The following is a 27,937-nucleotide window of genomic DNA, read 5'->3' on the forward strand; positions in this document are numbered from 1 at the left end:
ATCCCTTATTTTCAGATCTGAAAGTTGACATCTATGCACTGGGGAGGCAGTGGGATTACGAAGGCGGGGGCACTAAGAGGCAAGGGTGTGGCAGGGGGGTCCCTGGAGGTGTAAATGACTACCAGAAGTTCATCCGTTTTGTTGAATTAATTTAACGAAATAGTTTTAATTGCATTTTGAATTAAGGTGCAATTCATTGTCTCGGTTTTGAATTTTATTCCTTAGTGGGTTGCTTAGTGAGAACTGCTATTATGAATAATAGGGCAGAGGACACTGGAGGCGAGTTTATGGAACTGAGTGGGTGGTTGCCTGAAAAGCTTTTGGGACCACTAGGAATCTTTTGCCTAACATGGGGTTCGAACCCATGGCCCAGAGATGAATGGTCTCATGCTCTAGAGACTGAGCTATCTCAAGTCCACTTGGGGTTTCTGGCTTGGAAAGAGCTTTTAAGCTTTTAAGCTCTCTGCTTTGCTTGTTGGGCAAGGCCCACTTAGCATACAGGGTCTAGGAGTGCTGGGGAATCTCTCTCTTCCCATCACATGCTAGCCACAGGGGTGGCTCAAAGAGTTTGGGTATACATGAATTTCGTGTATATGCAGAAGTCTTGGAATTGAACTCCCCATGTAACGTGATCATACTGTGTTTGGTTCACTTTGGAGAATTTGGCCCAGCAAATTATTATTATAATATTATTATTTCGGTCTGAATGTGTTCTGGTGCTCCAGTTTTGAACTTTAATTGATTGGGAAATGCTCAGATCACGTGGGCTGTGGTTACAGCTTAAACTCCTTTCTTAAAATGGCAAGTGGTTGCTGAAAATGAGCTTTTGCCTTGCATCACCGGGTCATAGGAGCAATTTCCATTATGCCTTTCGCCTGTACGACTCCGTTGCCTTAGGAGCTGGGAAGCTGAGCTCATGCTAAGAATATGTGTATGTCTCCCGCAGTCCCACTTCTTGTTTCTAATTAACAGGAGGTGGTGGTGAGGGTGACTCTCACTCTCTGGAATGAGGATGTGTAATACTGGCCCTTGTCCATGCACCTGCTTGGTGCCACACCTGTGTGATCACCTGAGACACAGTTGGTAGGCAACTCGGATAGGGGTAGCTAAAGCAGCATAATTGTCAATGCGGCCCATTTCTTTGTCACTGTATTTACTTAATTGGGACCAATTGTGTACACTTCAGTATAATTGACTTTTAACTCTAGTTATACAGAAAGCTGAAAAGTCGTTGTTTTGTAAACATTCTTCTTAGCTTTCCATTCCATGCCTTCCTCCTGGTCATTTCACTCTCCTGTCAACATGCTCCTATTTTTTCTGCTCCATCTCAAGGGTCTTAGTTACTTGAAGAAACCCCTAAGAGTTCCACAGGCTCTGAGTTGGGTCCTTTAGGATTTCTGTCCCCTCTGCTTTTGATCTCTGTTGTTTGCTTATGGGAATTTTTAGTTCTGGGCAGAAGCCACCTTTTGAAGTTTTCATTATGTACTGCACAGCCTGATGACAGTGATGCCTCAGGCTGAACAGGACACTGAGCATTTGTCCTTTTCTAATGGATTCACTTTCACAACTCTTCCCCATTTTACTAAAGGGGGGTTCTTTCAGGAATAGCTTTGAGTGTGGTGTACACTCAGAGGTTTACTGCTGGGTTGAGGGCAGAGAAATGCTTCTGATTCTCAGACACTTCTCATAAGACTGTCAACAGTTTCCTTCCTCTTGCAACTCAGGTGGATGCTTGTGTTGTGCTTGCATTTTTCAAACATAATGAGAGCCTTCTGAGAATAGTATGAACCTTCCACTGTGAAATAATAGTCTACTAACCCAGGCCTTTGAGCCCTCTAGTTTTATTTATTATGGCTAACATTGGATTACTCATAGGGGCAGGCCTGCCCTGGTGCCCTGCCCACAAAGGGAGGTGAACTTGTTCTTTCCAATTAGGAATATTTCCCTATTAATTTCTTGGTTGGGCTCTTTCCAGGGCAGGTTATTGCAGGTTACACCAAATCTTGTGGCCCACTTTTCTTAGTTTTGCAAGCAGAGGAGAAGCACTTGTATGTGCCTGTTACTGTTTCAGTTGCAGCAGACAATCTGACAAATACCGTATTTTTCGCTTTATAAGACACACTTTTTTCCTCCTAAAAAGTAAGGGGAAATATGTGTGCGTCTTATGGAGCGAATGCAGGCTGCGTAGCTATCCCAGAAGCCAGAACAGCAAGAGGGATCTCTGCGCAGCACTCCCTCTTGCTGTTCTAGCATCTGGCTTAGCCCCTCAGTCCCTTCCCCCACCTCCCGGAAAAGCCCCCAAGAGCTGCGCTCCCTTTAAAGAGCTGCGTGGAGCTCTTGGGGGCTTTTCCCCGAGGAGTGAGAAGGGCAGCCGGTCAGTGACAGACTGCCCTTCTCCCTCCTCAGGGGAAAGCCTGCAACTCCACTCCACGCGGCTTGTGAGGGGGAGTGCTGAGCAGAGCCTGGGATGCATACAGGCTCTGCTCAGCGCTTCCTTTAAAAACTAGGTGCGTCTTATGGTCAAGTGTGTCTTATGGAGCGAAAAATACGGTAGCTTGCAGCACTCTCTGGAAGTAGTATGTGGCATAATTTGCAAGTACTTCATCCCCCATGTGATCACTTACATCTTGCTTATTTCATTCCATATTTTTCAAGTGGCCCTTTTGACATTTGAAGTGTGCACTGCATGGAATTAGGATAATTGAAGCGGTTGCAGGATGAGTTTGTAGCCCTCTCCAGAGAGTACCCCCGAGGCACTGCGCTCCATTAACAACACCTTTGCTTCAAAAACATGAACCCATTCCTCAAATGTCCTTGATACCCTTCCAGTCCCATGGCAATGGATCATGTCTTCTGGTTTCCATTCCCTAGCTCTGGTTGATGTGACCATCAGACACTCTCTCCCTGGTGATGAGGCAGCACTGCAGGTCTAAGCAGGGTGAGATGCCTGCAGGGTGTCTGATGTGAGGTGAAAGTGCTGTGGCCTGCTTCTTGAGGGCCCCAGCCAGGAAATAACCATGCAAAATGGAGGAAATGAGGTGACGATAAATATAGGAAGGAGAAATAAAGGAAAACACTGTATCGGTGAAATGAACAGGTGAGCAAAAATAAGTAGATAAGAATGAAAGAATAGGATGGTGAATAAAATGGAGGAGAGATAAGATCAGGTTGGGGACTACAAGCTTGTGTGAGGGCATGACGTTTAAGCATGTGGGTCATTACACTAAGGCGTACCTTGGACTGATGCAAGCAGGTAAAATTGTGCTGTTGCTGTCGATCGATTGAATATTGCTGGAATTTAGGCCTGCAGAAAATGGTGATGACTTTGGAGGTAATTGATTTTGAACTTGGTCACACAATCAGGAGCCAGTCTTTGTCATCTTAATCATCCCAGTCAGCATGAGAGAGGAATTCCTGGGCATTGTGGCTTATTCGTAAATATTCATTGATCCCACCCTATGAAGTAATCTCCTCTACCGCCACCCCTTAAATAGATTTTTAAGATTGAAAACTAGGATCTGTGGAATGTTTTTGGCGACCAAAGTGTACTCTGGAGAACAGAGAAATGTGTGTCTGTTTAAAACAACAGCATGTGAAACAAGTAAATGGGATTATCCAGTTGACACTGAGAGAATATGGCAGCGAAGAGGCAGGAACAGACTTTCACGTTGTCTAATACAAATAAAGCCCCTCTTTCTTTCTAATAAAAAAAAATGAGTTGGGCTGCTTACAGCTTGGCAGAAGCAATTAACAGTAAGACTTAGGAGCCTTCACTTTAGGATTTGTGGTACCTCAGCAGGCTAGGGGGAGGAAGGTTGGAAAGGTGGAGTCAGATTATTTTGTCACGGCTGTATTCCTCTAGTCAGGTACCCCATCTGGCCTGTGTGTGTGTGTCTTTGAAGGTGACTGCATAGAATCCGTTGGGGAACTGCCTTCCCCACTTCAAAACAGTCTCCTTGCTGAGGTGAACAGCCTGTTCTGACCATAGTTGGTGCTCAGCCTGGGAATGTAACAATGGATGCAGTCATGGGCATGGTAACACGCATGCCTTTGTTCACATCAACCAATTGCACCTTCTGCGCATTTAACACGCATCCAACCTACACAGTTTCAGTCACATGCGTGCTGGATGAAATTGCACAAAGTGGACAGCTTAAAAGCCGTTTTTGCACCAGGTCTGCTTGGGCTCACCCTGTGTGAAAAGAGGTTTTAAGCTCTTTGCACTACTTGCTGGGCAAGTCCTGCTCAGTGTGCTAGCTCTGGGAATACGGAGAGCTATCTCTCTCCCTCCCACAGTCGTCGGGGCAGCTCCAAGGGTTTGGGTATATGTGATTTTCATGTATACACAGAACCCTAGGAACTGAGCCTCTGTGTGAGGTCATACTGTACTTTAAGTAGGGCTACCTTTGGAAACTTCAAGGAGTCAAGAATGCTGATTACAGCCAGTTTTGGAAAGCTTGTGACTCGCTTCCTGCCACAGCTACACTGATTCCCAGTCTGTTTTCAGGCCAAAATCTGAAATGCGGGCTATGACCTTTTGAATCATTAATGACTTGGGACCAGGGTGCTTCAAGAACTCTCTTTCCCCTGATGAACTTGTCCTTAAGATTTTCTGGAAAGGCTGCCCTTTGCATCCCACCAGCATCTGAGCAGTGTGTCTGTTTGGGATGTGGTCTCTCTCTGTGGCCATTCCAAGTCCGTGGAACTGTCTTCCTAGTGCAGTGATGGCAAATCTTTTAGAGACCGAGTGCAGAAACTGCAACTCCGAACCCACTTATTTATCGCAAAGTGCCAACACAGCAATTTAACCTGTATATCTCTTTTTTTATCTGTGTGTTTCATGTTTCTTCTTTATGACTGCTGTTTTAATAAATAATCCTTCATAAAAGTTATTGCATTACATTCTTCATTAAATTTTCTTTCCATTGATATATAATTTTCTGGTATAACTCAGTTCTATTTTTCTAAAAAAATGTTTACGGATACTCTCATATTGACTCAAGAAAATCACCACTGGGGGGGGGGGGAAATAAATACAGTTCAAATTGGGAAAAATAAACACAGTTCAAATTGGGAAAAATAAATACAGTTCAAATTGGGAAAAATAAATACAGTGGTACCTCAGTTTTTGAACAGCTTAGTTCTCAAACTACTTGGAACCTGAGCACTTCAAACCCAGAAATGAGTGCTCTGGTTTTGGAATGTTTTTTGGAAGCCGAACATGCTCTGTTCTGAGTATAACTTCCATTTTGAGTGCCACACTTAATTTTCCTAGTGAGTGAAGGCAGGCCGGGCAGCAAGCAAGCAGGCACCTGCCGCCCACCAGCGCTGGGTCCCTCCGCTGCCGCTGCCACAACAGCAACCACCCCCTCCTCCAGCTCTGGCGGCCCCGGTGCTGAGTGAGGGAAGGCTGGTTCGGCCCTGCTGGGGCAACTGCACGCATGCCCACTGAGAGGGCTCTGAGTGCCCTCTCTGGCATGCGTGTCATAGGTTCGCCACCACTCTCCTAGTGGGTCCTGCCTGGCCCTCCTTTCTTGTGGTCCTCTGTTACAAGAGGAGGACTTTTCTTTTACAGCAGATATTTGACCAGCTGCTCTGTTAAGGTTTTAGTCTTTGTATTTCAGTCTGAATCTGTCCCCCGCCCCCCGTTTCCCTTGTATTTCCCTTCACTGCTTGTTATTTTAACTATGTTTGTGTTGTGAGTGGCTTTGGGCATTTTTTTTTTTTAATGGACAGCTGAAGTAAGAATGGTTTTAGTAAGCTCCTTGTAAAACATGCTAGAAAGGTTCTGCTTTTCTGTTGTTCTAAGACTTGGATTTACCTTTGCTGGAATGTTTGTTGGCAGATGTCTTTAGGAAGCCTTTTCCCGGCAGTTGTGCTGGCTGCGGCTGATGGTAATTGCAGTCCAAAACATCTGGGGGGGGCAGCAGAGCGCCAAACACTGGTACATCCTTCTGAATCTAGCAGGAGGAGATTTGTTTTAGGAAAATAAGAAGAAGCTTCGGGTTCAAGGCAGTGTCCCATCTACAGCATCCTTCTCTCACAGTGGCCAACCAAATGCCCCAATGGGAAGCCCACAAGCAAGATTTGAGTGCAAGAGCTCTCCCTCCTGTGGTTTCCAGCAATTGGTATTCAGAAGTTTTACTGCCTCCAGCTGTGGAGGCAGAGCATAGCCATCATGGCTAGTAGCCACCGACAGCCCTCTCCTCCATGAATTTGTCTCGTTACCGAATTTCTCATGGCATGCATAATTTCATAAACTTCTGTCATGTTGCTTCTTATTTAACCAATTTAAATTTCATTATCTTCTTGGGTTTAGCCACAGAATCCATACAATCAGTGGCTCAATAGAGATTCTCTGTGTGTTTAATCACAAATAAAGAATTGAACTTGGGTGAAATAATAATTGTTATTGCAATATCTACTTTTTATATCTGCTTTTAAAAAACATTCCAAGATGCTATTTGGCACCCTCCCTCAGTTCCTCTGCCAACTCATCTTGCTTTATAACATATCTATGGTTCAGAGTTCCATCATTATTCAGAACAGTTTCTGTAAAGTCTTAAATGAGCCAGGCATTTGCATATACTGGTGGTGCTGAGTGACTGTCTCCCTCAATATTTGAATAAGAAATAAAACAATGGCATATTGTCATTCAACCTATGTCCTTTAGTTACTGATTTTGTTCCTCACAATTTGCTAGAATGTAGAGAAGGGGTGTCCAACTCAAATGGGTTATGGAACCAAATTACACCCACCCACCCCACCCCATACACAGAGAGAGTTTTGTAATAAATCCTTGATCAATTTTGGCAGAAGAGTAGGGTGTTGGTGAATTAAAGCACATCTCCTCTACTCACCCCCCCGAATACCAGCTCTTCCTCCAAAGACCAAATGCATACAAACAACATGCTCCAAAATCCTTTCACGTTGCAGAAACAGCTGCTGTTATCACATGCTTGCATACCCACGTATACACACTCCTGCCAGCCAAAACAACCTCTGTCGCACATGGCTCAGCTGCCTGTTCCCATAGCTTTCATTTTTGGTTGCAAGTGACAAATAGATAAGAACAGAGGGAGAGCCTGTGGGATCAGACCAATAGCCCATCTAGCCCAGAGACCTTTTCTCACAGTGGCCAACCAAATGCCCCAATGAGAAGTCCACAATCAGGATCTGAGGATAAGAGCACTCTCTAGTGGCTTCCGTAATTATGTAAGAAGAGCCCCTGCTGAATACCCGGTGGCCCATCTAGTCCTGCATCCTCTTCTCACATGGCCAACAAGATGCCTTGTGGGATCCTCTCTAGCAGGACCCGAGTCACTGGTGAGACTCTGTTCTTTCTGCTGGACTGCTAATAATTTAAGTGCAATGGAGAGAGGCTAATGTAGTTATCATGGGGAGACCAGCCCCCTTGCCCTACAGATAACGTTCCTCTCTAGCGCTGAAGTCAGCTCTTTTATCGTCTGGGGTGCTATGGGCCACTGGGGGGGGGGGGTCCGGAAAGGCTCTTGTGCCTTAAAGTGGACACTCAGGTTGCAAACGTGATCCGTGCGGGATGCACGTTCGCAACCCGCAGTGTTCGCAACCCGTGTCTGCGCATGCGCGGGTTGCGATTTGGCACTTCTGCGCATGCACAAAGCGCGGTTTAGCTCTTTTGCGCATGCGCGACCACCGAAACCTGGAAGTAACCCATTCCAGTACTTCCAGGTTTCGGCGGTCCGCAACCTGAAAAAACACAACCTGAAGCGTTTGTATTTGTGTCAGCACTGACATTGGCAGGATTCAATTTACTTAGATTGTAATCTTAACTGATTCTGATCTGCTCAGTTTTATTTCGCTTAGGGTCGGAACTTGAGAAGAAAATGTGCTTCTTTACCTAGAAATAGGTGCTGTTTACTGCACTTCCTTTTGCTTAAAGTAATATCTTTTTAAAGCATCATTTTAATCAAGCATGTCAAAACTGGATGCAGTGTTATCAAATGCCGCAGATGAAAGTAGGAATGTTTCCTTAAAAAAAGCCCAACAATTCTTAACTTTATTTTTCAGTTTCTAAAAGGACACGTAACAAACATAAACATGTTATCCCTAACCCCCAATAAACATTCCATGCGTATACCATGTAAGAAATGCAGCCAAACATTAAATTTTTAAATAGTTTAGAGTGGATCACATCAGTTAAATGTCTCCGTTGTCTAGAGTGATGATAATGCCAAGGTTTCATATTTGATCCCCTATGGGACAGCTACATATACCTGCATTGCAGGGGGTTGGACTAGATGATCCTCAGGGTCCCTTGCAACTCTACAGTTCTACTCTCTGTCTTAACAGATTTGCCCAGAGGAAGCTGTGGGTGGGGGGCAGCACTGCCCTTTCCAGCACACTGAATATACATGGGCCAGGGGCCATACAGTTTCAAAATCACCGTTGGCCTTTGTGTTCCTGAGCACGCTAAGATGCTTCATTCATTTCTCTATAAGGGCTGTGTTGCATAGCCTATCTCACCATGCCTCAAGAGTTAAGTTAGTAGCTGTTTTCTAATACTGCCTTATTTAATCAGTTTCCACCATTTCTTGTTTTTCAGAATTTTCTAAGTGTCAAGGAATTGCCAAACTAACCCAAATTTCAAGGGACCCAAAAATACGCTGCCACTCTTGACTAAGGAAGAAAAGAGGGACTATCGTCATCTTTCATACCAGAACTCCCACTTCATGCTGCAAGAGCCAAGGCTGGAGTCGCCAATTTAAGTTTGTTTTCTAAGGTACATTAAAGGCCTCCACAATCTTTTCCAAGCAAGAAGATAACTGTGGGCAGCTTTCATGTGGCTGTATAAATCTCTGTGGGAAAATGCTTGTATCTTACGTTTGCCAACCGCGGTAAGATAGGTTTGACCACAGGCAGAAGGAGCAGGGGTGAGCCAGGAGCTCTTCACTGCCCTCCCTTACCGGGTTTCAGAGTGAGCTTTTAAAATGCAGTGTCTTGGCATTCTTTTTTATGTATCGCAAGGCTTTATTGCAGTGACACATTTTTCATAGCAATTGTTAATTGGACAAACATAAATGGGATTCAGCCTTAGGTGCCGACCACAAGTCATTTGAATAATTAATATTTATAAATACTGGTGTGGGTGTAACATATTGTTCTAGATTAGTAATGTTACAGGAAAAATCCGAGGGCTCCCTTGGACAAAACAAAGACACCAACCAGGATAACTTGGAGCAAAACAGCAGCCTGTAGGCTTGGTCTTTATTGAACTGTTGCAACAGGGTATTCCCCTCACTTGCAGGAGAGAGGAAAGACCCAGAAGAATAGTGTGCAAGGTCTTATAAAAACTTTTGAAATTCCCCTCCTCTAGGTCTAGCCCACCCCCAGAAACATCATGCATACATTACAGAAAGGAGGGGTTGAGGGAGGCATACATTACAGAAAGGAGGGGTTGAGGGAGGCATACATTACAGAAAGGAGGGGCTGAGGGAGGCATACATTACAGAAAGGAGGGGCTGAGGGAGGAGTTGGTGGTAACCTGAGTGTCTTGTCACCTGGCTGGTTCCCCCTTTCCCCCTCCCCATGAGTACTTTCCAGGTGACAGAGGGGAGTTGGCAGTTTCCTGCCCCCTGAGGGAAGATCTGATCATTGTCCTTTGTTTCAGTCCATACTGAATCCACTCCCATATGCAAGTTCTTTGTGATCTTGATTGTCTTCTGTCTGGGATCATCAGGGTTGGTATGGGCAGAGCTCCTGTGGATGTGCTGAGACAGTGAAGGGATTATGGCTGACCAGGACTAAGCCACCCCCCTTTGTTAGTTCTTGTCATATGGAGTAAAAATAAAAATGGAACAGTGCAAATCCGATGTATGGTTGATTTTCTATGAATTTATAACAGAAATGTGGCATATGTAGTGTGTGAGTGTGTAGTTTATACAAACAGAATGATTGGGGTGGGGGGGTTCCTGCTACAGTAAGAAACACTACTTGATATGACAATGATATTTTATGTATTAAAAGGTAAAGGTAAAGGTACCCCTGCCCGTACGGGCCAGTCTTGACAGACTCTGGGGTTGTGCGCCCATCTCACTCAAGAGGCCAGGGGCCAGCGCTGTCCGGAGACACTTCCGGGTCACGTGGCCAGCGTGACATCGCTGCTCTGACGAGCCAGAGCTGCACACGGAAACGCCGTTTACCTTCCCGCTGGTAAGCGGTCCCTATTTATCTACTTGTACCCAGAGGTGCTTTCGAACTGCTAGGTTGGCAGGCGCTGGGACCGAGCAGCGGGAGCGCACCCCGCCGCAGGGATTCGAACCGCCGACCTTTCGATCGCTAAGTCCTAGGCGCTGAGGCTTTAACCCACAGCGCCACCTGCGTCCCATTTTATGTATTACTTGTGCTAAATCCATAAACCGATTATAAGAAGGTAGCACTATTATCATTACAGTAGTGTGTAATACTAATTTATTTGCTAAATGGACTGCAATTTGTTTTCTAATACTCCCCCTAGCAACAGATCCAGGACTTGGTTCTTAAAATATTTTCAGGAGCAGAGTCACACATTCAGCCTATTCATTTTTCACAATATTGTTTTGAAATCTTTCCTAAAATATCCCAGCAGTGTTTTGGCTTTCTTGTGATGATGGTGGCACGGTCCTGTTTGATAAAATTTCTATGGAGGTCAATCCATGAGGTCTCTCAATTATCGCTGTATATATGAAAGATCCAAGGATACTTTGCTGGAGAAGCTGGATAATGTGATAAACCTACACATGGTTTTGGACAGCTAAGTCGCAGTTGAACTCAGTGACAGAGGCATGTCGAGGGTTGTTTGCACCCTTGGCAAGGAGCTGTATCGTTCTCCGCAACCCAAAACCCCCCACTTCTCCCTTGTTTGATCTCACCGTTTATTGAACATACAATTAAGCTGTAATTATCACTGGCCGTATTTTTTGCATCTCATTCCCATTCAGCTACCATCTTATAAATTTCTCCTTTGTATGCCTTGGGAGGGGAGGGGAGAGAAGATGAATATTTCAATCCATGCCTTCTGGAAATGTGATATTCAAGAGTAACGACAACAGGATTGAGGTTTTATGCTCTTTTCTAAATTTTTCCAGCATTATGATATCCTTTAAGAGATGTGGTGACCAGAATTATAAACAGTATTTCTAGAGCAGTTGCTCCATAGACTTGTAGAAAGCGGTTATGATATTGCCAGTTCCGTTTTCAATCCTTTTCAAAATGATCCCTAAACTTTAATCCCCCTGCTTTTTTTTTTTACCGCTGCCACAACTGGATCAACATCTTAATTGATCCATCCACTATGACCATAAGATGTCATTCTTGGTCAGTCACCACCAGCTCAGACCTCAGTAACATATGTAATGTTAGAATCAGCAGGCATCACTTTACACTTGTTAACATTGAACCAGCTTTGTGATTTTAATTCTCATTCATCCCGTTTGGAGAGATCCTTTTGGTCGCCTCATAGCCTCTTTTAGTTCAACAACAACAACAACCCTGTACAACTTAGTGTCATCAGCAAACTTTGCTGGACTAGATGATCCCATAGCTGTCAACTTTCCCCCTTTTTTAAGGGAAATCCTATTTGGAATAAGGGAATTTCCCTTTAAAAAGGGGATACGTTGACAGCTATGGATGATCCTCAGGGTCCCTTCCAACTCTATGATTCTGTGATCTCCAGAAAGGACTAGAAAGATGCTATGTCTCATGCTGCAAACCTAGATTCAAAAAGCAGACAACATGCACCCAGTCAATTTAACTCACTATCACAGATGGATAGGACCGGAACGATGAATTAAGCCAGAATGGTTCTCTTATCTATTTCAAGATATAAGAATATTTACCCTACTTTCACTCCCTGCTCCATACCAAACACACCATCAGATACACAAAATAAAACTTCAGAATGGGTAGGTACACAGAAAGGGTAAAGGTAAATGACTCCTGGACAGTTAAGTCCAGTCAAAGGTGACTATTGGATCAGGAAAGGAAACCCAAAGGAAATCTTCCTTTTTTGACATAATTTTCAGTCTGCTCTCCCCAGCCCTGCATTCCTAGGGGGGAAAAAAGAGATGCAGCAGAACCCAAATAAAGGGGGAAAACCGTTATTCTGCAGGGAAGCCAGCAAAAATATTATTATTAGAAGAAATGAAAGCCAAAGCAAGAGAAGAGAGGCACTGCTTTGCAGCTAGAGCCGTTTTGAGAAGCAAAACCAGAACCAATTAGAAACCCCTTAAATAACCAGCCAGCACAGCAAGAGGTCCACAAGTAAAACTTGCAAACCTCAATGGGTCTCACACTGAGAGACTATCTGAAATTCCCCAGAAGATACCATCAGTTGCTACCTGCAAAGTTAGTGATTTAAGAGGTGAAAATCAGCCAGATCTCACCTCCTGCTCCTGGCCCAAGAGAGAAGTAGTCCATTTTACTGCTGCAAGCAGTTTGTTTGCTTGCTTATGCAAATCGTACAACAATTGAAAGTTTTCCTCTTCAGCACACATCAAAAGGCTTTCTGGAGAGTGAGCTGAAAGGCTGTCTTCAGCTCTTCTACCCAACCAGAGGAGAGTCCCAAATCTCGTAGCAGGAAATCTCAACTTGGTTGCAAGGGGGTGCTCCTGAGTTGCAGAAAACAGCTAGAAACTGGGGACTTTTTAGTGGCCATGACCTCTGGATCTTTGAAGATTTAATCTTGGATACAAACTCTTAGAAATAATTGCATCCTCTGGAGAGTGTGGATGATTGGTATATTACTTAAAAAAAAATATTTTTACTGTGTTAGGCATTATTCCCTCTCCTGCTTAGTTTTAAGCTGTTAAATTAGATTGGTTTATTTGTATTGTTTCATACAACCATATAACATTTTTTTGGTATTGATTGATGACATTTCTAATTGTTTCTAGCATACGATCCCAGAAATTGCATATAGGCAAGCCTTTGGAACTGCCCCACAACTAGTGAATGAGGGTTAGAAAGAGAGAATTCCCTGTTCTCCCAGAGCCTGTGTACAAATTAAGTCTTGCCCAGCAAGCAAGGCGGAGAGCTTAGAATCCGTTTTCACTCTGGTTCCTCATGGGTTACCCAGTGCAAAACAAAGTGTTAAGCTCTCCACCTTGTTTACATTTAACAATCATTTCTGTGCTCCTTCTCTACTGCTGCCGCCGCCAGGAAACAAGTCAGAGTCTAGTTCAGTGGTTCCCAAAGGGCCAGTAGCACTACCTGGTAGAGGTGGGATTATGTAAGGGGGTTCTAAGAGGCAAGGGGACAGCAGGAGGCGCTGAGGGTGTAAATGAAGCTCAGACTTTGAAAAGCTGCTGTCACTGGATCAAGTTCATCAGTTTGGTTCAGGGGTCAGCAACCTTTTTCAGTTGTGGGCCGTTCCACCGTCCCTCAGACCTTGTGGTGGGCCGGACTATATTTTGAAAAAATAAATGAATGAATGAATTCATATGCCCCACAAATAACCCAGAGAAGCATTTTAAATAAAAGCACACATTCTACTCATGTAAAAACACCAGGCAGGCCCCACAAATAACCCAGAGAAGCATTATAAATAAAAGGACACATTCTACTCATGTAAAAACACGCTGATTCCTAGAGCATCCATGGGCCGGATTGAGAAGGCAATTGGGCCGCATCTGGCCCCCAGGCCTTAGGTTGCCTACCCCTGGTCTGGTTGGATCAATTAAACGGAACAGTTTTTGTTGGATTTTGAATAAATGTGCAAGTAACTGATACTGTTCCAAATTTTATTATCTTATTATATTCCTTAGTGGATCATGAAAACCACTATTCTAAATAACATTCTTTATAAGGTAAGGTTGGTGGGGAATGGGCACCAGCTTATTGGAACCAAGGGGCTGATGGGCCAAAACTGTTAGGGAACCAGTGGACTAGCTTGTTGCGATGTCCAAACTTGGGCTTTTGGTTTGTTTTTCTCCAAACAAGGAGCAAATAAGGAGCTTACTGCTTGGAAGTTTGCTTTTTCCAAAAGAAACCGCACAGCCATGAACTCTGCCCCTTTTCCTGGCAACATAGCAGGAGTTGTGGCAGTGGGCGGGGGGAGGGAGGGGAGAGAGAGCAAAGTGGGAATTTTTTAGCCATGTCTGAAAATGAGGTTTCAACCATGGTTCAACATGATGGTGTGAACTTGACAGTATAGACGCTGTCTGTATTTTAGCAATCAAACCTATGGCTAGTCTCTTGACGCTTCTTGTGGCTCTTATTTCAGACCACCTTCTCAGATAAATCCCTTCGTCTGAATTTATTTATTATTTCACAAAATTTAGACATGGCTTGATTATTTTAAAAAAAAACCCACAACAACCCTTCAACGTGGTTTACAAAGGGAACAAAGCAATAAAATTATCACTAAAAACAGTAAAAAAAAACCACCTGTTATAAACATATAAAAGATTAAAGCAGCAATAAATGAAAAACAGATTAAAACGTGTGTCAGCATTCTACATGTCTGCGCAGGTAGGTCTAAACAAAAATGTTTTTAGCAGGCACTGGAAAGAGTGCATTGAAGGTGCCTTGCCTGATGTCAATAAGCAGGGAGTTCCAGACTATAGATCCAGCAACACTAAAAGATTGATTTCTTGCAAATGTGGAACAGGCAGCGCCCGTAATAGTGCTAATGCCACAGATTGAAGCAGTCAGGGTAAGGCAGTCTCATAGACAAACTGGTCCCAAGGTGCTAATGGCAATCTTTTTGTTAAGCCCCACTCGCTGAATAAGGAAAGGTATGGGGTTTTCTGCCTTCTCCCTCCGAACTTCCACCTTTCTCACTCAATGTGTAGGCCAACAATCCCCTCTTTTCTTTCCCTCCTTTCCAGGTCACGGGCAGCCTGCGCGCCCCCTTTCGCATTCCACCCCCGAGGCCTCGCAGTTGAGATGAGGAATTCAGACGAGCAAACGGCCACGACAGTTTTACAGCGCCTGCTGCAGGAGCAGCTGCGATATGGGAACCCAAGCGACAGCCGCAACCTCCTCGCTTTGCACCACCAAGCTACAGGCAACGCACCCACTTTCGCCAGCAACGGGAGCCCAGGGACTCCAAGCGAAGGGCTGAGCCCTCAGGACCACCAGGCCGGAGCCCATGTTGCCCGCCAGGAGCCCCAGGGCCAGGAAATACAAATGGACAACAGTGTCATGGAGAAGCAGCTCTCCCCAAGGCTCCAGAACAGCGAAGACCTCCCAACCTATGAGGAAGCGAAAGTCCAGTCCCAGTACTTCAGGGGCCAACAGCACGCCAGCGTTGGGGCGGCATTTTATGTGACGGGGGTCTCCAACCAGAAGATGAGGACTGAGGGGCGCCCGACAGTCCAGCGTGTGAGCCCTGGGAAGGTCCACCAGGACGAAGGACTCAAGGACTTAAAGCAAGGGCACGTCCGCTCCCTGAGCGAGAGGCTGATGCAGCTGTCTCTGGCCACCAGTGGTGTGAAGGCCCACGCGCCCGTCACAAGCGCCCCGCTCTCCCCGCTCTCTTCCCAGCAGACCAACGACTTCTACAAGAACTCTGTGACAGCCCCGCCCCAGCCAAATATGAAAGGGATGGAGCACAGGGGGCCTCCTCCCGAGTACCCCTACAAAAACATGCCCACCCCTCCAATGAGCTGTAAGCAGATGGACCCTGGGCATTTCTACAGCGACCACCGCCTGGGTCAGCAAGGCCGAGCTGACGGGCCACTGATGAGGTACCAGCATCCTCCTGAATATGGATCTTTCAGGTAAGCAGCCTGCCTTTCATGCACGAAACCAAAGAAAGGGAGCAAATCAGCCCAAGGTCCCAGAATGAGCTACAGTAAGCCTGCAACATACACAGGGCTTATGTTCCAAGGACAACGCCCAAAGCTAAAATCGCTTATAGTCAAGACACATTGGGTTCAGTGGCATGCCAGATTGCCAAAGTCATTTTTCCTGGAACCCTGTCAACCCCCTTTTAATTTTTCTTGCAACACACATAACTGCTGATTGCACACAAGTTAAATGCACATAAGTTGTGGGCTTACTGTATTTTGCTGGCGCTTTTGAGAATTTCTTCTCAGCTTTTTCCTTACCTGTCTGCACAAACCATCCTTGGGAACTTGTGGTATTTTCAGGTGATGTCTCAGTTTTGTACTTCGCTAATGGGAATCAAGAGAAAATAAGGAGCCTGCAGGATGCAGGCCAATGGCCCATCTAGTCCAGCATTCTGTTCTCACAGTGGCCAACCAGATGCTCAAGAGCCCTTTTCCTTACTGTGGTTTCCAGGAACTAGTATTCAGAAGCATTTCTGTCTCTGACACTGGAGGCAAAACATGGCCATCATGGTGGCCAGTAGCCGTCCTAATGTGAAACTGGCTTTCCTTAAAAACAGCTGGAGGAACAAGAGGACTTCCTGATAGCTGCACCTGTCACTGAAAAGTGCTGTAGGCAGAAAGGGATGTGAGAGGCCTGACCCTTCCAGGATAGAGGTTACTAGAGTGGTAATTCTCCCGCTGGTGGTTTTACATAGCAGTTACTGGGTCATCGCTCAGGCTAGCAGCAGTCAGCTCAGTCAAGCTTCCTATTCACTTAGATCTGTGCATCATTCCTTCTTGGTTGCTCCTATTGACTCCCAGTGTAGATCTTGTGGCAACCAGAGAAAGATATTTTGCTGGTGTAGCACATTTGTTACTCCGGCTCCCTGCTGGAGTATGTTTTAGAGTTTGTTAGAGACTGATATATATAAACAAACACTTGCTCATCTTTTTACCAGCCTCTTGAGTGACATGTTTTCTGTTTGGCATTGTTGCAGGGAGGTTACTATGGGAATGTTGTACAGTATTTGTGATTTTTGCTTACTACTGTTTCAGTGGGTTTTTTCTTTGTAAACCATCCTGGAATTTGATAACAAAGAGCAGTTATATTTGTAAGTTAAGCAGATAACTAAAATAATAGACTGTAGAAAGCTGTGATAGTCAGAGATGTTGCTCTGTCTATCTCAGTATGGTCTACACTGAGTGGCAGCGGTTCTCCTGGGTGTTGGGCATAAGATACCTAGGGATCCCATTGAGAATTGAATTGGCACCTTCATGCAGAGCAGACGCTGTACTCCTCAGTTAGCTATGGCTCCTGCTGTGGACGTCTGTGGCTTTCAAACTTACTTCCCCCAGGGCACAAGTGCCACATCAATTTATTCACTACAGAATGCTTGCCCATTGCAGAGGATTCTGGGAAATGTTCCAGGGTACCCTCTTCCATGCCTTTCCCTTTTGCTCTCCATGAACAGAAACCACACTCTGCAGCAGGATGCTGTCAGCTCTCTGTGGCTGCTCTTGTGGTGTACTGCATGGTTGAGCAAGGGTTTCATTGAATATAGTCTGAATTAGAACCTGGTGGTGTTTTCAGCAAGCCCAACCCTCTCATTAGACAGTGTGAGGCAGATTCTCTGGGGCAGCTGCAGCTCACAGCTATTGCTCCAGAGCCTCTAGCAACTCCCCTCTGTTGCCACATAGCCTCCCTTTGTCCCGCCACTGCAATTTGGCCTGCTGCTCTGCCATTGCTAGTGTTCAAGTAAGATCCATTTGCCAGTTCGGTGGGATTCCAGGACCTGGAAGAGAGCTCCATCTGGCCCAACCTTCAAACCTTTAAGAGCCAGTGTGGTGTAGTGGTTAAAGTTTTGGACTAGGACCTGGGAGGCTAGAGTTCAAATCCCCACTTGGCCACGGTCACTGCCTCCTGTAGCCTAACCTATCTCACAAGATTGTAGTGGGCGTTAAATGAGGAGGGGGATAAACCATGCGTGCCACCTTTTGCTCCTTGGAGGAAAAAAGAAGGGATCTAAATGTGATATATAAATAAACAAACTATTTTTTCTGTCTTCAAATATCAGTTCAGTCATTTATTCATTGCATTTCCATCCTACCTTTTCCTCTTAAAGAGCTCAAGGTGTGGTGTGCATGGCTCTGCCCCTCATTTAATGAGATTCATGGTCAAGTGGGTAGGTAGGTGAGATTTGAGTCCTGGTCTCTTCCAGGTCCTCATCCCCACACTGGCTCTTGCCTTCTTGACAGCAAATAGAATCTCTAAGCATTCTACAGGAGAACAAAGCATTAAAACAATGGACATGGGACAAAGTTGCAAGCATCTGTTTGTTTGTTTGTTTGTTTGTTTGCTTACAAAAATAATAATTCAAAATACAGTTAAAATTGACGATTGAGCTGAAATATAACTAAATTGCATTTCAGCATTCCACATATCTAGATAGGCTTGCCTTAACAAAAATGCTTCTAGCCTTCGCCAAAAGGAGTACAGGGAAGGCGCATGCCTGATGTCAGTTGTTGCCTTGACCGTGTACATCCCCCTTGGTATGTGTTCTTGGAGAGGCACCGAGATATCTCTCTCTGTCTGTCTGTCTCTCTCTTGTATGGACGCATAGGCGTTTTCCTTCCACATTGGTTCCACACTTGCTGAGGGAAGAGTCTGGTGTTCTTGAGTCTATAGGATTCTTGCTGTGCTTTTGGCTCAGGCATTGATGATGGAGCGTTTTTTCCCCAAATCTGGTGCCTCCAAAGATTGGAAATGTAAGCCTAGGCTTACCGGCTGCTTTGTTTCACTGAAGAAACGTGTTCTCCCATCCAGGAGTGACTCTGTTACCTTCTACACTTCACGATACAGCATGTGAGTTGTCCCAAATATCAACAAAAGTTCTGTGCATTTTTCAGATTGCAGGTAGACCATTGATGGGGTTTTGCTGGATGAATTCTGCGCTGCTTCTCTGTTTTAAGCTTTGGTTTGCATGCATGATTTGAAATTAGTTGTATAATACCTCTGAATAGAGATTGAAGAGCAGCAGGAAACGACCCCCCCTCTTTCTGATTGTTGGTTGATGTATTCTAAATTTTGTCTTTGCAGAAAAGTTTGCATTGCAGAGGGGGTTCGACTGGATAATCCTTTGGGGGCCTTCCAACTCTTCAATTCTGTGACTCTTATGAAATGAGAAATATGATTGCTGCCCAGCTTGGACCAGAATTTATTTATTTGTCCCAGTCAGCAAATTGTGTCCAATATTCTAGCCAGTGGGAATATTAAAAGAGTTTACCTGAGCACATGCAGAGTGCCTTTTCCTCCCATTGAGCAAGGGAGCCACCAGCTGCTGCTGCTACTGCTGCTGCTGTGTTGACAGTCAGCTTTATTGAACACAGCCAAAGGCATTTCCAGTACAAAAATTATATAGTTTCTAAAGCAATGCATGAATTAAAGGAGATGCATGTTGCAGAAAGTCACAGGACAACCATTAGTAGCCATGTGTGCCATCCAGCAAGGGTAACGAAACATTGTGTTAAGATTTATAATACATGATAATTCTTGACAGTGCAAGTTTAGCTACCGAATGTGTAATGTGTTTATCAGCTAGACATTCTGAATACAGCTGAAGAATAGGGGATAAATATCTCTCTTTGGGGCTCCAAATGGAAAGGGCAGAACAGCAAATTTTATTTCTTATGCAAATTTTATTCCTAAAGACTATATATAATCTTTATTCTCCATAATGAGAATAATATTATTATCCATAGGTGCATAATACTTTTATTTTTATAAATCTTCATTATTTGTAAAAGGAATATTTGTATAAGTTAATACTTTATTATTTCTTTGGACCTGTACTATAGCTTTGTACTTTTGTCCTTCCATGCTGCGGCACTTAATGGCTTAAATTTTTGATTCTTTGTTATGTCTGCACTTCATTGCAATTATCAAATCAATAAAAGAAAAGCAGATATGCATGGAGATATGCATAATATTTTAGATCTGATTACAACTGAATATCCATATCCATTCTGCAACTGAGATTCCAAGGTGTCTCCTGTCTAAATATGCTGAGGGCATCTGCCGAAACCTAGGTTTTGTAAAAGCTCCGAGGAGCTGTGAATAGAAATAACGGCGCCTTGAATGATTGATCTTGATTTTAGGTGTACCAGATGGGGGGGGGGGGGAAGCATCAACCACAGATGCTTTGTCTTGATCAACATCATGATCCAAAATCCAGTTCCTGAGAACATGGGGACTAAGATATTTCCGCATGGGGAGATTACAAATCCTTTGTCTATCTTTTATTTAGGGCTGCCATTTACCTGGGGGGGGGGGGGATTTTGGATTCTGAGGTTTTCCGTAAAAGAAAAAAGCTCAACAACTTTTTAATTATTATATTCATTAATTATTTTATTTTATTTATTGCCTACCCATCATCATAAGGTCCTATGGGGGTTGCAATAGGAGTACTATTTAATAGATCTCTTACATGGAAGAACACAAAAATTATAACAGTAAAATAGTGTTTCAAATGCTCCAACCAGCAAAGCTTAGCGTTCCAGGCTGTTTAGTCTATGACAATATCTGATGTACGCTAAACAGATTCTAGCTGCAATCAATGAAGGAGCAAGCTCAAGGCTCCCCGTGTCTGCTTCATAAACTTATTCTGCAGAATTTCCAGCTCAGATTTGGCTCCTATTCCCCAAGCTTATGCCCCACGTAACATTTGTGCTATGAATTTAGGCACAAAGATCTCAAGAGCAGTATCGATTAATTAGCCGCCTTTTGTATGGACCTGGCATGCAGTAATTTAATTGCACCCATACGAGTTTCTCATCATGTGGATCTGTTCAAGGGCATGCCCATCTAATGACCACCTGAACCTAGGTGCCTTCTTCCTATGTCTAATGGCCTTAGTTTTCCTATTGTTTACTGTCAGCTGATCTTCTTTTACAGAGTTGCCCAAATTTGGTTAATGTTCTGTTCAAGGAGAGCAAGACCAGGTCATCAGCCCAAAGCATTTCAGACAAATTACGATTTCCAATTGAAGGGGGAAAGTAGGAAGGGGAAAGCCGTACAGTCATACCTCAGGTTGAATGTGCTTCGGGATGAGCAGGCTCGAGTTGCACTCCGCGGCAACCCGGAAGTAACGGAGTGTGTTACTTGTGAGTTTCGCCGCATGCGCAGGCACTCAAAATGACGTCATGCGCAGAAGCACCGAAACGTGACCCGCGCAGATGCGCGGACACGGGTTACGTTTGCTTCTAAATGCGAACGGGGCTCCGGAACGGATCCCGTTCTCATCTAGAGGTACCACTGTACCTGGATTTAAATAGTTAATAGTTACTAGAAATTACATCAAAAGACAGCCTTGTTTCATTCCTTGCTTGATAAGAAATGCTCGTGATAAGGCAAATGATTCTCTTGATGTTGTAACTGAATAACTAGAGTATTATTTTATCAATGTTTATGCTATAATCACTCTCTGTTAAATTAAAGGCTGATGAACATGAACAGTGGCTATAAAAATGAACTTGTTTGGATTGTTGGTGTGTTCACAAATTTGCTGATAAGTCTGGTCTACAGTACTCCTGCCCTGCATGAAACCTGCTTGTTTTTCACAGATTGTTTCCTATCCCATTCTTGTAACTTATTTAGTTAACTTATATAGTTTAGAGACTACATCTTATATAGTTTAGAGACTACATCTAAAAGACTGGTAGGTCTGTAGCTCCAAGGCTCTGAGCGATCACTTTTCTTAAGGATTGGCATGGCACAACTATACAGGAACGCCATCTTGAAGGAAAGTGACCAGTTGTATTGCTAAATTCGCCAGAATTGGAGACCACCAACTAACAGCTAAAGTCATGTCTTCCGCTCTGCTCTGAAAGTCAGACCTATGAATAATTGCCTAAACCAGATGCCTAACTCTGTGTGAGATCAGGCAGTGAGCCTTCCCGATGCACAGGGTCATCAGAGCTTGAGGCATTCAAACCCACATAGATGAAAAACATCCTCTCCCCTGGTATGTAGTTGAGCAGCTTTGTAGAAGTCTAGGTCTACTTGCCAAGAAGGTGGCGTCCAGCCCTGAGGAGGAAAAAAAACGCTATTTTGCATGGTGTCTTTCAAAAGTGGTGAGCACTTTGGTCTTAGGTTCTTTTTGTGCGTAAAAACATAAATTGGGTTTGTGCTAAGTCAGGGTAGTGCTAACTCAGTAGTTCTGTTGGCGCAAAGATTTCTCCTTGCACAGCGGAACTTTCCCACTTCTTCTCTCCCCCCCCCCCCCACCTCCTGAATCTATTCTGGGGTTCCTCCAGTCCTCTGGAGCTAGTGTGGCGTAATGGTTAGGGTGTGGGACTGTGACCTGAGAGAGCAGGGTTCAAATCCCCACTCAGCCATGAAGCTCACTGGGTGACTTTGGGCCAGTCAGCATCTCTTGGCCTAACCTACCTCACAGGGTTGTTGTGAGGATGAAATGAGGAGGAGGAGAACCATCTACACCACCCTGAGCTCCTTGGAAGGTAAAGGGAGTTTATAAATGTAATAAAGAAAGAAATAAAATAAAGATGCAGGGCAGGGAACATGAGACATAGAGAGGGAGATGCCTTGTTGTGCTAACAGTAGTCCTTGAACTGATTGGACACTTTAGTTCAGTGGTTCCCCAAGTGGGCAATAGCACATACCCACACCCCAGGGAGTGCTAACAGGCAGGGAGGCGCTGGAGGTTTCAGTGACTGTCAGACTTCGAAAAACTGGTATCACCAGATCATGTTCATCAGTTTTGTTAAATTAATTAAACTGAATAGTTTCAATTGCATTTTGAATAAATGTGCGATTAATCATTGCTGGTCTGAATTTTCATTGTCTTGTTACCTTCCTTAGTGGAATGTGCAAACCGCTATTCTGAATCATGCTTTTTATAGGGCAGGGGGCATTGGGGCTGAGTTTACGGAACCAACCTTCAAAAACAGTTCAGGAAGCCTTTGGTTTCTTTCATGCAGGAAAACCAATCTCTGCGTTTTCCTAAATACTCTGCTTTTTGGTTCCTGTTTAGGACCCTTAAATCAGGCCAACCTGTGACTGTCAGTGCTGGCTGGAGCTGATGGAGGTTGGAAGGCAACAACTTCAGGAGGGCCACAGGCTCCCCACCCTTCCTTTGATGATTCAAAGACCTGAACCTCTCATGTATTATTTACCGGTAATCTTTACCCATCTCATCCCAATACAGTATTTTTCTGCTCTAACCACCGGAAGACAGGGTGATTAATATATCCTGCACTTCACTTGCAAATAGCATCCTTACGGAATAGCATCCCTGTAATCACCAACTGCCTGCACTTTCTATAAACAATCAAAAGATACCGTAATCAAAAAGTTTTCTGTTAGGGTTTTAGTCTTGTTCTAAATGCACTTGCTGTTTTTAACTTGTTTAAATCACTTTGAGATGGTGGTTTAGAAACTGACAGATTGCTCATGGTTATGATAATAAAATATACTACTACCACTACTATTAATGTTAATAATGTCCTTTCCTAGAGGCTCATTTTCTATGGGAACTTCAACCAACAGACAGCCTTTGGGTGTTAAAGTGTATTAGAGTTATTTCTTGTCTTGAGGCATTTTTTTCTGCATTGGGGTAGCACAGTCTCCTCCACTCCCCATGGTCAGATTCACCATATTTTTATTTAAATCATAGCAATCAATTCTAAATCTGTCTCTATGCTTATAAATCAGCACACCGATTTAATGCAAAATCTGTATCTTCTGGTGATGCATTTCTTCCTTTTGGGCTGTGAATCCCGTTCTGCATATTTGAATTAAAATATTCACATGACTTCATTTCCCTCTTTTTAGGAGAACTTTAGAATGCTTTTTTTGCCAGAAGCAGCTAAAATTTCACCTCTATAATATGTACAAGGATTCCCTCCTCCCTTCTTTTTAACCTGAATAACCCCCATTGTGAAGACAGTTGTAACAGAAGAACAGTAAGAAGACTTAAACACATAGTTCCTAACTTGTAATTTGTGGAGGGAGGCAATAGCAGCAGCAATGGGGGTGTGGAAGTGAGACTCAGGTGGCAATTAATTAATTCAGGTAATATTATGCAATGGAAGCAGGGCAGCAGCGGACTAAGAACACCTAAAACTTAGAAATAAATTCCTTGCCCTCCAACCAAGAGCTAAGAGCAGCTGAGAGCACTTGTAGGCTGCATACTTTTTGCCATTCAGTTCATTTTCATTGTTAATTATTACTGTACTAGAGGTTATTTACAACCAGAATATTTTTTTTAAAAAGCCACCCTGTATTTCCACCCTATAACTACAGTACAGTCGTATTTTATGCTGTGGTTTGGTTCCAGGGGTTCAATATGTGCACAAAAATGTGTACAGTTGTACCTTGGTTTTCAAACAGCTTAGTTGTCAAACATTATGGCTCCCGAACACCGCAAACCCAGACGTGACTGTTCCGGTTTGCGAACTATTTTTGGAAGCCGAATGTCCGACGCTGCTTCCGATTGGCTGCAGGAGCTTCCTGTAGCTAATCGGAAGCTGAGCTTTGGTTTTGGAAGTCGAAAGGGCTTCCGGAACAGATTCCGTTCGACTTCCAAGGTATGACTGTATACTCAACCTTCCTCCATACGAGCATCTCAACTTTCCAGAGTGACTGTGCTGAGAGGTCCCTGTGAATCTCCTGGGATCTCCTGGGATCTCAAGACAGCCCTGTGAGATCTCGTGAGTGCATCCCAGAACCAATGTGACAAGGAGGGCCTTGTCCCCCCAAACAAGGCTGAGAGCTGAAAGGATATTTTTGCTCCAGGAAAACCTAGTGCAAAAAGAGCTTTAAAACTCTCCACCTTTATCTTGCAGAATTTCAACCTGTCAGTCTTCAGCTGCGTATGATTGAAGTCACATTAGTTCAGTGCCCATAAGATGTACACAAAGCATAGCTAAAAGCGAACAGAATCCAAAATGAACCAGTAATTCATTTTGCATAGGGTACTTTGAAATAATACTGTGCTCACAAAATATCAGCAAATGTTAACGTTACTGTCCCCCAAAGCAACTCCTTAGCATTAATAATAATAATAATAATAATAAGTATCTGACTTCAGACTAAGAAGACAAAGCTTGCAAAATATGTAGGACAGGGTTCAACTGTTCAAGACTGCAATGAACTGCTAAGCTATTATGTATTTATATTTGGTTCAGGTCAAGCTGATCTTCTCTCGCCGATCTTGCCTAATAAACAGCTGTCTAGTGGTTGTTGTTCCTTCGGCCAATGGACAGGGCAAGACTGTCCTTTCGCCTCCTTTCTGCAGTCCCAGGCCATCTGTCACGGCTATGAATTCAGCAGGGTTGAGTTTGCATATAACACTTAATGTGGTTCCTGACAAATTTAAGGGGAAACACAGACCTTTTTCTCTTTTCTGAAACCACACCCACATCTTCCTCATTTACTGTTTGGAGGAGATATTGAGCCAGTTGTGATGTGGTAGCTGGAGTGTCGGACTAGGACCTTGGAGACCAGAGTTCAAATCACCAGTTGGCCACGAAGCTTACTGGGTGATCTTGGGCCAGTCACTACTTGTCAGCTGGACCTACCTTGCAGGGTTGCTCTGAGGATAAAATGGGGAGGAGAAAGACTATGCATGTCACCTTGAACTCCTTGCAGGAAAGGTGAGTTATAATTGAGATAATTAGATCAATAATGAATACCATAAACTGTGTCTCGTTCTCCCTCCCTTTTTTGGAGTCATAGGAGTAGCTTCCACAGACCAGACCAGGCACTATATGGTTTTGTGGAATCCTTTATGTTTTTCTGACTAGAACCCTGTGGTCCACTAACTGGAACCAGGTCCCATATAGTGGCTTTTACCTGATATGCTTTTATGTGATGCGTGTGCTTTGTGTGTGTGCAGGTGCAGAACATAGATTTAAGGACCAGGGTGCCTCTAGGCATTTGCTTAGCCCACGAAGGACGACTAGGTCACAGAATCCACTACTCCTGCTTAGTCTTTAGATGGTTTGAGCAGGATTTTTGTCAATTGGTCAGTCATTAATGGTTGAGGGTGTTGGGTTTGTTTAGCCTGGAGGAGAGAAGACTGATGTTCTAAGACATGATAGCCATATTCAATTATCTGAACGGCCGTCACATAGGAGATGGAGCCAGCTTGTTTTCTACTGCTACAGGGGATAGGACACAAACCAGTGGCTTCAAGTTACAAGAAAGGAGATTCCAGCTAAATATCAGGAAGAACTTTCTGACAGTCAGAGCTATTTGATAGTGGGGTGGACTTACCTTTGAAAATAGTAGGCTCCTCTTCTTTGAAGGCTTTCAAGCAGAGGTTGGATGGCCATCTTATTAGAGATTCTTTAGCTAGATTCTTGCATTGCAGAGGGTACGACTGGATGACCTTGTGGTCTCTTCTGACTTTGCATGATTCTGTGATTTATTATCCCGTCACATACCCAGAGCATACAAAGAATAGAAACGTTGAAGATTAATTAAAACATTTCCTTGTTTAAAATTCAGTATGATGCAAAAGATAAGATATGCACATATTTAAAATACTATATGATATGGAAAAGAAAAACATGAGATACAATTTGCAATTAACGTGAAAGTTTCATCTTCGGAAACCTTTCAGCTGAGAAGCAAACTTGGTCATTAATGTTGTTATTCTTTTTATCCGCCAAGAAATATTCCATTCCTGGGTCTTGCCAGAGTGTTTCTTCATAAGGGACAAAAGCTTTTTGTTGCTTGGAGACCTGCTGGTAGATCCCAATCTACCTTCTGTCCTGTCCTGCCATATATAGTGGCCATTTGCATGTGTTCTATTCGCATCTTGGGGTGTTAGGGATAATCCTTGTTAAAGGTACCTCCATTGTTAATCCTCTTCTTGTTCTTAAGGGAAATTCAAATATCTCTTTTTGTAATGTTTATTTCCCAATAAACTGAGTCCTTTCCTCCAACTCCTTAGAATCTGCATCTCGGAGTGGCATGCATAGGTGTATGTAAATGGACATGCATGATCTCAGAATGTCAGATTGCTATTTGCTGTGGACCAGCATACCCAGCCCCCTGCCCCCACCTGGACAACTGTCTGTCCAGATAAGTAAATTTATTAGACAGACAGGCAGTCTTTGAGTAGCATCTCTTCTAGACGTAGTATCTCTGTTATGAGATTCAAACCCTCTTGCATGTGATTTTTAAAAGATTTTTTCAAAGAATAAGCTTACCAGCACACATTGCTTCAAATGCCACGGTAGGACAGACTGTTCTAAGATAAAATGGAAACCCTCTTAGAATCATAGAGTTGGAAGGGACCCTGAGGGTCATCTAGTCCAACCCCCTGCAATGCAGGAATATGCAGCTGTCCCATGCAGGGATCAAACCTGCAACCTTGCTGTTAGTAGCACCACACTCTTGTCAGCTCTAACCAACTGAGCTATCCTGTCTTGCAAGGTCTCTGTTTCCGATGCTGTTTAAAATCTCCAAGGGCTCGCAAGGCCTCAGACGTGAATTCTGGTGCTTCATGAGGCACCGGAAGTTGTGTCGGGAGTCCAGCAATGTGGGTTCTGAGCACCCACAACAAAAATTTTGTGGGTGCTCAGGCCCCTGGGGCCCCCTATAGTTGGCACCCCTGACCTGATCCAGCAGGGCTGTTCTTGTGTTAAGCAGATAGTGTGTTAGCAGGTGATTTCTGGTGTTGGTGACAGAGAGCATCTAACATGTGGGCTGGTGTGCACTGCTCTTGCTAACCAGTTTGTTACCAGGTGAAATTCAAGGTGATGAGGTTCTGCTTTTAACCTGAGCATTGATTGCTGAAGGTGTGTCTTCTTCCATATGACACCTTCCCATTCTTTAAGAACTTGCTTCGATTATTTTCTTTGTGTACTGGTGGTCATTGTGGAGAGGGCTTCCTTGATGGCGGCCTACAGATTACAGAACCAGTGGCCTATTCATTCATTCATAGCATTTGTACCCTGTTCTTTAGCTGAAAGGGCTTCCAGAACTGCTAACGAAAATGAGTAGTAAGGCAGTCTTTGTCCTTAGGATTACATTCTTAAAGTTAAGGTTCTTGTAATGGACAGCTGGTATGGAGAGTTCAGGAAGCCTAATGGAATGATTGCTGCTGGGTAACAATTGA

General features: G+C 44.0%; 1 protein-coding gene across 5 annotated transcripts in view; it reads left to right on the forward strand.

Moving 5' to 3' along the window:
• Positions 1 to 27,937, forward strand: part of AMOT (angiomotin) — a 70,139-nt gene that overhangs the window by 18,664 nt on the left and 23,538 nt on the right. For all 5 annotated transcript variants that reach the window (XM_083722140.1, XM_083722138.1, XM_083722141.1 and 2 more), the window contains 2 exons: positions 8,585 to 8,761; positions 14,847 to 15,740. In XM_083722140.1, the coding sequence (XP_083578266.1) occupies positions 14,905 to 15,740 (836 nt within the window). In that variant the 5' untranslated portion in view covers positions 8,585 to 8,761; positions 14,847 to 14,904. The remainder of the gene's footprint in view (positions 1 to 8,584; positions 8,762 to 14,846; positions 15,741 to 27,937) is intronic.

This window comes from Podarcis gaigeae, assembly GCF_964106915.1.
Source record: "Podarcis gaigeae genome assembly, chromosome: Z".
In the NCBI taxonomy this organism is placed as follows: domain Eukaryota; kingdom Metazoa; phylum Chordata; class Lepidosauria; order Squamata; family Lacertidae; genus Podarcis; species Podarcis gaigeae.